The sequence below is a fragment of the Bubalus kerabau genome, chromosome 1 (assembly GCF_029407905.1).
Source record: "Bubalus kerabau isolate K-KA32 ecotype Philippines breed swamp buffalo chromosome 1, PCC_UOA_SB_1v2, whole genome shotgun sequence".
Classification (NCBI taxonomy): Eukaryota; Metazoa; Chordata; class Mammalia; order Artiodactyla; family Bovidae; genus Bubalus; species Bubalus kerabau.
Window position 1 is genome coordinate 90033087 of NC_073624.1, and position 10710 is coordinate 90043796.

Sequence of the window (10710 nt, forward strand, 5' to 3'; positions counted from 1 at the left end):
CAGGAAGCAGATGTAACCATGGCAGCAGCAGCTTGAGCTCCCTGGGGGTGGGAAGGCGTCCTCTCTAGCTTCTTGTCCCTGCCCCGGAGTCCAGTCCCTTCTGTGGCCTCTCCTGGCGGATGGAGACCACCCTGAGGCAGGGGAGCTGGGCCTTTCTGAGTCCTGAGGGGCTGGCGGTTCCTGGGACTGGTGCTCTCTGGGGCATCTCACCGCCCTCTGGCAAGGGAAAATGGGAGTCTCTCCAAAACCCGTGGCTCCCGGGGCCTCAGGGCCACTGCTCAGTCTCCCCTGGTTATTCTCTGTGGGACGGGGAGGGCAGAACCACTTGCTCAGGGTGTGTGGCATCTCAGCAGCAGGCTCCCCCCAGTCTCAGGCCAGGCCCCCTCGTCCAGACTGCCCTAGGCTTTCTCAGGTCCCAAAAGGCCTCAGAAACCAAAGTTGCCACTTACCCTCAGCCCTCTGCTCCAGGAGCGCCAAGCCCTGAAATAGGAAGTTCACCACGATGTCTGCCCACCATCTGTCTTTCCTATTACAAGCAAAACAGCCTGAGCAGTCAAGATGGGGCCCCCATCTGTAATTCGGGGAGAAGAGCTGAGTTTCTGTCAAGCTTCTGCCTTTGTCTCTCCCCCTCCCCCACCCCCTGGTGCCCCACTGAGACCAGCTGCTCCCTCTTAGCCGCCAGCCCCAGCCAGTCTTTCTCAAGGGCCAGCGCTTGCCCCAACAGGAAGCACGGTCACCGCCCTGGGGCTGTCTCAGAGCTGCTCCTTTCTCCCCTCTGAGGTCTGTGTTCACTCCCTCGCCCTCACTGGTCCCCCAGCTCCTGGGTCCTCCTTGGCTAGACCCTGCCTCCCTCTGTACCCCACTTCTGCCTCCCGCCAGTTCTCTCTCTCAGCTATGCCCTTATGGCTCCGCTCACTGGTGCCATCCACGAGGCCACTCAGCCCACTCCAGAGACTGCCAGGGAAAAGCTTAAGTTATATTAATATCAATCATTATTATTTTATTATTACCAGTAATTAGTAATGTTAGTAAGGATCAACAACCATGTACTGAATGCTTACTGGGTGCTGGTTACTGTGCTAAGTATCTGACTTGTACTCTCTCACTCGGTCCTCACAAGCACCCTATAAGGTCAACACTGCTACCATCCTCAAATTACAAAGGAGGTAACTGAGGCTCAGAGAGGTTACGAAACTTGCCGAGGTCACACAGACAGTAAGTGGAGCTTCTGGGACTCCAGAATCTAAGCTCATAATCCCTACACTGGTGTGTACAATGAGCCCCACCCACTGAGGTGAGGTGAAGCCACCTGGGGGTCACTGGACAGAGTGTGGTCCCAGCATCGGAAGGCCTGGGCGTGACTCATGTGCTCCCACAATGCCCGCACTCCATCCAGAAGACAACAAAAATAAAGACAGGACCATCTCTGCCTATGCCTCCAAGAGGCCTCCAAGAGGCACTCCCCAATTCCATCTTCACTTCCTTTTTCATCCTTTTCATTTTCCCTGCTTTTTAAATGTACTTGTTACCATTTTATCATTTCCTGTAAGCTGCCCCCAGCCGCGCGCGTATAACTAAACAAGCAAACCCCCAAGGCTGCCTCAGAGGACAAACGCTGTGCGAAGGCACTCTGGAAACCGTCAGGCCCTGTCTAAAATGCAGGTTACATAACCCAAGCAAGACACCCACAGAGCGGCTACTCGGGAGTGAATCCCCAGGGAGAAGATGCTCTCTTCTCTCTCCCTTTCTTGCCCAGGCCTTACACACTCCGGCAGGCCATGGGCAGGGGTGGAGGGGGCCCCGCGTGCAAAAGAGAGCCCCCATCCTCAGGGCTTCCCTGATAGCTCAGTGGTAAAGAATCTGCTTGCAGTGCAGGAGACCTGGGTTTGATCCTTGGGTTGGGAAAATCCTCTGGAGAAGAAAATGGCAACCCATTCCAGTATTTTTGCCTGGAAAATCCTATGGACAGAGGAGCCTGGCAGGCTAGTCTATGGGGTCACAAGAGTCGGACATGACTTAGCGACTAAACTGCCACGATCCTCAGGGCAGGCTCCTGACAAGCAAACAGCCATCAGCACCCCTGGACCTGGATGTCTGGAGAGAGACAGAGATCACGGTGGAGACCCTGGCCTGCTCCATGGCCTGGGGCATCATGGATATGAGTCCATGAATAGTAACAAGCTATGAATGCTGGCACTCACAGGATGTCACATTAATATTCATGACAGTTAAATACCAGATCCCCATCCCAGCTAAGCCCTGGAATCCCACTCATTTCGCCTGTTATTTTTGGAAGGTAGAGGATAGATTCTCCAGGTGACACAATTCCCTTTTGCGGCCAGGGCGGCCCTTCAGGCTTGCTCGGCTGGGGTGTCTCCAGACCACAGATCCAGCTAGGGTGCATGCACAGCTCTCAGGGAATTCAAATGCCAGATGCATGGTACTGGGTACTGATTTGGGCCAACCAGCTGTCTTGGAAAATTTCTAGCCAACTGGGGATTTGATGAGATGAAAATTTACTGTAGTGGAAGGTAGAGATCACTGACTGAAAAAATGGCATACACTATGTGGTCTTGTTTTGGTAAAATGCACAACACAGGAGGGCAAGTCAGGAGATGGAAAGGTGCTCAGAGGGACCGTGGCAGCGATCTCCCATTGCTGGGACTGGCTGTTTCTTACTCTTTCACCTTTGCTCCTCTGTGTTGTGTGACTGTCTACGAGGTGCATGAGCTGCCTCTGTAACAATGAAACAGAATTGATATGTATATATACAGCCCTGCACGATCAAGATGGCACTGCCAATGGGCATGTAAGCTCTGGGTCCCGTGAGAACTAGAACACAGGACTCTCACTGATTCCTCCTATCCTTGGACCCCATATCCTCTGGAGTTCTGCATTATCTACAGCCCAGGATCCTCGGCCTCTCCCTGAAGCACACAGAAGGCCGAGCACGGGCCTGGGCACCAAGTCAGGACTGACTTAATGGATGCCTGCAGCCTGAATAATGATCATTTCCTGAAAGAAATGCCTCCTGCCTCTTCCAGGGCCGCTGTGCTGGGAATAGAGACTGCTGACATCACTGACCTTCTCATCCCTCCCCTGCCTCATGCTCCTTTTAAAAGTTGCCAGGGAGGGGCTAAAATAAAGGTCACCCCGGCAGATGCTGGCAAGGTACTTACTGCACAGCAGGGCCATTGGGGCCAGTCCCATCCCAGACCTTCCCTGTGCCAGCTGGCAGCGAGGTCCTAGGGTCCCTTGCATCCTGCCTCACTGGGAGAGGCGGGGGTGAGGGAGTGAAAGAGAGAAGGGGTCCACCCTGTGACTTCTGGCTACAGACTCCTGCTGTTCCAGGCCCTTATGGGTGGAGGAATCTGTGAATTTGGCCTGATTTTTCTGTGAACTGGGGCTAAGCCCAGTTTCTGTTCTTCATGTCTTTAACATTCCCTATCCCTGACCTTCAAAAATATGAACAATAACATCAATGATGGTGATGATGTTCTCTGTGCACTGACCTCATACCGGGCACAGTGCTAGTCTTACTTGAATCTTGAGAGCAACTCAAGGAGCTTGAAGCAATTATTACTTTCATATCACAGAGATGAGGAAACCGAGGCACAGAGAAGAGCTACACTTGGTTTTTTGCAGGAGGAGAATAAGGACGCTACCACCTTCCTCCCTGTGACCTCACTGGAGGGCCCTTCTGCAAGCTCTGCAATGGGCCCAGGAGAGAGAAGGAGATCACTCACATCTGCAGGGTGCATTTGAATCTGCTGAGGGTTGACAGGCACATACGAGTAAATCCCCACTTGAAAGATTAGGAAATCAGGTGTCAGAGTCCTTGGCAGACTTGCACAAGGTTCCTCAGCCTATTCAACTGGGATTCAAATCCAGGTCTCTGGTCTGAGAATGGTTTCTTCCCCACTACCACACTAGAGGACTCTGAAGGCCTGGAAGGGAGAGGCCGTCCTTCCAGTGCCCTGGAGCAGAAGTCAGGGCCCAGCCCCTCGCCCGGTGGGGCGGGGGTGGGGGGCTGTGCCAGCGCGCCTCCTCAGCTCCACCGTGACTCACTCCTGGGACCCAGGGGAAACACAGCCCTGAGCTGCGGGCAAACACGGCCTGCCGCCTGCCCCGCCTCCAGCTCCCCGCCTCCACATTTGCTAACCGAAACCCGGCTGTTGCTATTTTTAACCCTCCAGCTCCCCCTTGCCTGGGGCTCCCCCCTTCACCCCACCCCGCCCCCCCCCCCGCCCCAACCGGGTGCCACCAGCCTGTCATTCTGAGAGCAGTTCCACAACCTGAACGCCCCTGGGCGCAGCGGATGCCCGTGCAGGTTTGTGGGGCAAGCAAAACAACACGGTTACAGCCCTGTCGCCCCAGTCGCCGAATTCCCCCACCCCGACTCTTTCCGAACCTGTGACTCCCAGCCTCCCCTGCTTCTCCCTGTCATCCTGGCAGCGGGGGAGGGAGAAATGGGACTTCAAGGGTTGGGGGGGCAGGTTGGGGGAGACTGCAGGAGCCAGAGCTGGCCTCCTGGGGGTGGGAGGGAGCTGAGCTGGACTCCTGAAGGGGAACGGGGTCCCCCTCACTCTCTCCAGGGTGCCAGGCTCTCCCTGAAGGCCCAAGGTCTCTGCCCACCAGGATTTCCAATCCCTGCACGCAACATGGGGAAAAAAGGAAGTGGCTGGTGACAGGGTGGGGATGGTGAGTTTAGCCCAGGGCCCTCCTCATGAGCCGTCCTCTCCCCCTCCTGGGCGGAAGGCCGGGGAGACACAGGAGTCCAGGGAGTGAGTGCACCAGAAGGAGGCCCAGGGTGGAAGGACTCCAGGCGGGTGGTTGGAGGCCTCTTCTTTTACATGAGGGCTCCTCTGATACACAGCCCTCTGGGGAGAGGGCCGGACCATCCTGCAGCCCACAGCTCTGGGGACCCCCAGGAAAACCTACCAGAAGAGGCTGGAGGCAAGAGGGTCTGAAGGCTGCTGGCTGATGTGAAAGGTAACCTTCTGAGAAGGGGCCGAAGGGGCAGGCCTGCAGGGGGACCAGAGGGGCCCGGCCTTCTAGCTGTTCTTCTGCCGCCCCCACCAATGCCTCCCAACCCCGCCCCATGCACAGAATCTCTCCCGGTTTGAGGAGCAGATTCCAAGGGCCCAGGAGAGGCTCTGCAGCACCCAGTCCAAGGTCTCCTCCTCTCTCTCTCCTGCCCCAGGCCCTAATCGGCCAGCCTCAGCCCTCACTTTGCTCCGTCCTCACACCGGCCCCGGCCCCAGTCCTTTTTTCTGGTGTGTCCTCTCTTCCAGGGCCCAAGTCCTCTCTACGTAGGATCCCCCTGTCTCCTCGGTGACTCCTGAACCAGGTAAATAGATCCCAGTGGCCACAGAGGCAGCCAGGCTAGACCAAGAAGGGAGGGACTTGGCACAGGAGTTACAGGGTGGCGAGAGGGGGAGGAAGGGAATGAGGAGGGAGGAAGGTGAAGCAGGAGGGTCAGGAAAGGGGTGGCACTTTGCTGCCACCTCCCCGGCACCCAACACATCCACGGGGCCCTGGACTCAGCCCCTGGGAGGGAAAGAGGCTGCTCCCCCGAGCGCTGAAGCAGCCTGAGGTCAGCCCTGTCCAGCTCCCCCTCCTCTTTCCCCTTTCATCAGCCTCTGTGGATTGCCTGAGGAGCCGAGACCCTGATGTCTTCCGCACCAGACCAAAGGCTGGCCCTCGGGCTCTAATCCTCAGCCTAGGTCCCTCACCTGGATCCAGGTGGTTGCCAAGCATGGCTCAGAAGCTCCGAGGGCTCACTTCCAGCCTGGGGAGGTGAGAGCAGGCATCCATTTCACTTCTCAGGCAGACCTCCCCCGGCCTCCCTGTCTAAGGAAGTCCCCCCTTGTTATTCTCTGTTGCTGCGCCCGGTTCATTTCCTTCTTAGGGTTCATCACAATGGGTAACTAAATGTATCTACTCATTTCTTGACTTGCTTACTTGTCTTACCGTCTCCGCCACTAGAGTGGAAGTTCCCTGAGGTCAGACGTCCTGCCTATGAGATCACTGTGTATCTGTGCCCAGGACCTGGCATACAGCAAGGCTCAGTAAGCACCCAGTGAGTAAATAAATAGCTGAATGCTTAGCACAGCAAAGGGGGCCTTCTGGTTGCCAACGTCACTTTTAGGATTGATGAGCCACAGGTCCAGGATTTCCCCAGGGAGAAGGAAGCAGGATGTAAAAGGAAAAGCAAGGTCAGGAAGCCTGGGACCCCAGGGAAAAGGTCAAGGCCAGTGAGCATCCACTCCAGTTCCGTCTGGATCCACAGTGTCATGCTGAGTGTGGACATGTACACAGTTGCACACCCAGAGGACGCATGGATGAGTCCTGGACTGGTGTTGAAAGGCTTGGATTGTGTCCTGGTTCTTGTCTTACTATCCTTGTGTCGTTGGACAAACCACATACCTTCTGCGAGTCTCAGTTTCCTCAAAGGAAAAACTGAAGAGGTTGGCCCAGACCAGCAGTCCTCAAACACGGCTTGCCACCAGATCACCTGAAGCACGTGTCAAAATCCAGACTCCCAGGCCCCACCCCTGCAGATTCTGAGTCTGGAAGGGGGCCTGAGGATCTTTATTTTGAATACATCCCCAGGTATTGACATGTACCTGGAATTGGAAATGTCCTAGGAAGCCAAAACGGGAAGGGAGGTGTCAGATTTAAGGACTCCTCCTAATACTCAGACCACTAAGGAAAGGGTTGTCTGGGGGCACTTTCCTGCAGTTCCAAGTGTCCTGAACTCTAAAGCAAGTGGCCTGGGAACCAGCATTTGAAGAGAGGTGAGCATGCTTTCCAGCAAATACCTGGACTTCAAAAAAAAAAAAAAAGCCATTCCTGCACAGGCATACATCCCCTCCAAACACGTCCATCTACCCCATGCAGAGCCATGAGTGCAAAGGTGCACAACTCTAGAGACCACACACATCCATACTACATGTGTGCATGTTCCCCAGACACCCAACAAAGAGCCACCACATGGACTGCAAATTGCCATGGAATCACCACCTCTACATACAAGCCTAGGGGCACATGTGCAGACCCCCACCACTCACTCAGTGTGCATACACACCCATCACGTGTTGATCCACATGAAACAGACACTATCCTGAATTTATTCGGCCTCTGGGAAGTGGTGCAGGACCAAAGGAGCTATGCTCTGCTGATGACAACATCTCTCCTGCCTCTGCCACTCCCCCCTCACCCTTTGCCCCAGGCAGCATGATGTCCAGTTCCCTTTCACAGGGGGAGAGCTGGAGGACAGTGGAGAGATGGGATGTGGAGAGATGGGATGAGAGGCACAGAGCCCCCTACCCCAAAAGTCCAGCAAAAACGTCTCTTCTGCTTCCCCCACCAGGAGGTGCAAAAGGGCCTCCACCCAGCCCAGCCACCCAGCCCCCACCCCCAATGCTCACTTACTTGCCTAGATTCCCAGGCTCTGGTCCCTAGGAGCCAAAATGGTAAGGGAGGTGGCCATATTTAAGGACTCCTCCTAATACTCAGACCACTAAGGAAAGGGCTGTCTGGGGGCACTTTCCTGCAGTTCCAAGGCCTGGGTCCCCCGGGAAGGTTGCCACAGAAACAGGGGGAAATATCACAAGGAAACACAATACCCGGCAGGGTCACCTGCTGACCAGGCTTCCTGCTGTGTTGCCCACCGCCGCCCCGCCTCCCCATCTCATTGCCCTCTTGGCCTCCTTCTCTGGCCTTACCCGGGGCCTCCTCACCGAAGCTCTCCTTCCTGCCTCCCCTGCCTTATGCAGAAAGCTCTGCTCCTTTTGGTTCCAAACAACATCAGGGATGGCCCAGAGCTGAGTCCCCCACTCCTAATCCTACCAGCGCCCCCACCACAGGAAATCAAAGCTTCCTGCCCCAGAGGAAGTGCCCCATCTAGTGAACAAATCCAACACAGAAACGACAGTCCCAGAGCCTTGGAAAGACAGATGCCAGCTCCCAGGCCTCACTCCGGCCCTGCTTCCAGCAGTACCCCTCACCCCACCACAGGTCCCAGTCTCAGGTCTGCCTAAGGACAGGTCAGGCCAAGGCATGACGAGGGCATGCGCGGGACCTGAGCCAGGCCAGGGAGGAGAAGGCCAGGAGTATGGGCACTGGCAGAGTTAGCAGGTCTGGTCCTGGCCCCACCTGGCCTGCCATTCCCTGGCTGGGTGACCCTGGGCCTTACCTTAGCTTATCTTCTATCGGACCCCTGACAACTTCAAAATTACCAGCTCTTAAAATGAAAGGCCAGAAGAAGGAAGGCAAAGAGGTGGTGGAGGTTCTGCCTTGGGCATGGACGCCTGCAGCCCCAGGAGGGTACCCATTCCTCACACCCATCACACATGAGATTCTAATTTCCAAGGGCTTTCTATCCAGATTGAGGAGAGGATGGTGGAAAAGAAAGTTCCAACTCTCGTTCCCAGAAAAGAATGAAAGCTGGGGTCCACTATTACTGAAGGAAATGGGGGCCATAACAGCCCCCATCCTGGACACCACCAGTCCATCTCCTATTGTCAGCCTCTCCTCCTCTGTGGTCATTTTATTGATGGGGAAACTGAGCTTCAGTGTCAAAGTGGAGTGACCAGTTTAGATTCTTGGAATGGTCAGTGCAAGACCTGAATGCAACCTTCCCAGCCACAGGATAACAGCTTAAGACTTGGTGGCCAGAGACACCCACCACTGGGCTCAGGCTAAGGAACACAGAGACCTCAGGAGAACACTGCCCCGGAGCCATTCCAGGCGTAATACCAAGAAGCAGCTCTGAGCCTGGCCTTGGCGGGGCCCAGGAACATCATGGGACTAAAGGCCGAGGAAGAGTCCCAGCGCGTCCCGGACCTCGTTCCAGTTCAGGTTCACTGGGAGCAGCACAGCGAGATTGCTTTGTGCCTTTGTTTCCCCAGCAGTGACTCCACGGAAGAGGAACATTACTTCTTAGTTCAGTGGGTAGAGGGGACAGAGAGAAGAAAGCAGAGAGGTTGAGATGCTGAGCAATGAGCTCTGCAAGTGGTCTTGCAGAGGCTGGAGAAGGAGCTTCCAAGAGAGTTGGTGTGAGGAGAGGAGTGTGTGGCTGCCCAAGCCACTTGGAGGACCTGACCTATGGGGTCCTACAGGGGAGAAATGGGCCACTGTTAGGGAGCACAGAAACCGAGTCACAGTGGCTCGGGCAGGGGTCTTGAGGAAAGTCCTCATCGACTCAGAGGCATGTCCAGGGAATAGGATGATGAATCCAGATGCTGAGTCCCCAGCAGGGCCACTGAAACTGGCAGACAGAGCTGGGCCTCAAGCAGATGCTGAGTGAGGGTGTGGGGAGGGATGGGGAGCAGCAGGACAGGCCGTGTCCAGACGCAGGGGGAGGCCTCTAGGGTATGCAAGACCGCCAGCAGGGACAGGGAATGGCCTGGACTGGGTGGGAGGAGCCCCAGTGGCTGGCCAGGTCAGATCTGAAAGGGTAGCTTGGGCAGCAGGAGAGAAGGAAACGGGGGTGGGGGTGCTGGTTGGCCTGCAAGTCCCACTGGTCTCTCTCTTAGTTCACAGGCCCAGAATCAGAGCCCAGCCCAGCTGCCGGATTTGCCGCCTGCTCTCACTCCCCAGGACCAACAGACCCCAGGTTTGGGGGGCACACATCCTGTCCCCCACCCTCAGGACACAGCCTGCGGTCCCCATCTTCCCGCGCCCCGCCAGCACCTCCACAGCTCACTTGAGCACAGGTGTCTCTTCACCCAGATGGGTGAGCGGGGTTGGGGGGGCGGCGGGTGGGGGGCGTTGCTCAGATAAACCTCGCTGTCAGAGACCCTCCCTCCTAGGGATCACTTTCCCCAGCGGAGGGGTCGGAGAAGTCCAGCCGGGGTCCGCGGGCTGGGGGCGCTGATATTCGGGGCTCAGAATGTGGCCCCAACTCAACGGGTCCTGCCCTTTGCCCAGCGCTTCCAAACCTTCCGCCCGGGAGCACCGCCCCCTCCCGGGGCCGCGGCGGCCGTCCCTCCCTCCAGGGTCCCCCGTTCAGTCCTCCCCGTGAATGGGGGTGATGGGACGCCGGGCCCGCGCACCGGCGGCCCGGGGCCTCCAACTCCCTCCCTCGGGCCTGTCGCTGCCCCGGGGCGGGCGGATGTGGGCGCCCCGCAGGAGGCCCTTAACCCTCCGGCCCCGGAACCAGCCCGGGCCGGGAGCCTGCCAGAGCCCCGCGGAGCCGAGCGACGCGGGCACGATCGCGGGGGCGCACGCCGGGCTGGGCCCGTGGGGCCGCCCGGAGCCCCGCGCGGGAGCCGGAGCCCAAGCCCAAGCCCGGGCGGGCGGCGCTGGGTGCCGCGCGCAGGGCGGGGCGGACGGGGGGCGGCAGCCCAGTACTCACCAGCGCCGGGGCTGTGCATCCAGGGGCCGGGGCCCTCAGAGCGGGGGGCTCATGGCGGGGCGGGGGGCTGGGGCGCCGGCCTCACATCCCCCCCGGTCGCCGGAGGCTGCGGAGCGACTGTGAGACGGCGAGAGGAAGGGAGGGGGCCGGGAGGGGGAGGGCCCTGGCAGCCCGGCCGGCAGGGTAGGATGACAATGGAAGGAAATGCTTTATCTGAGTCTGAGAGCGGGCCAAGGGGGAGGGGAGGGAGGGGGCAGGCGCTCGCGTCCCGGGGACACACCACCCGGCAGACACGGCGCGGCGCCCGGGCTGGCGGACGGGCGGGCGGACACCCCGCGCGGCCGGAT

General features: G+C 57.9%; 1 protein-coding gene and 1 long non-coding RNA gene across 2 annotated transcripts in view; one reads left to right on the forward strand and one right to left on the reverse strand.

Moving 5' to 3' along the window:
• The window catches only part of HDAC7 (histone deacetylase 7), a 36071-nt gene extending 25610 nt beyond the window's left edge, over positions 1-10461 (reverse strand). Inside the window, exon 1 of the mRNA XM_055581856.1 lies at positions 10364-10461. Within this exon, the coding sequence (XP_055437831.1) occupies positions 10364-10382 (19 nt within the window). The 5' untranslated portion in view covers positions 10383-10461. The remainder of the gene's footprint in view (positions 1-10363) is intronic.
• On the forward strand, positions 4243-5941 carry LOC129652846 (uncharacterized). The gene is made up of 4 exons (XR_008714812.1): positions 4243-4330; positions 4596-4992; positions 5295-5350; positions 5640-5941. It is a non-coding gene; the product is annotated as an uncharacterized LOC129652846 (long non-coding RNA).
• Positions 10462-10710: the final 249 nt, after the last annotated feature.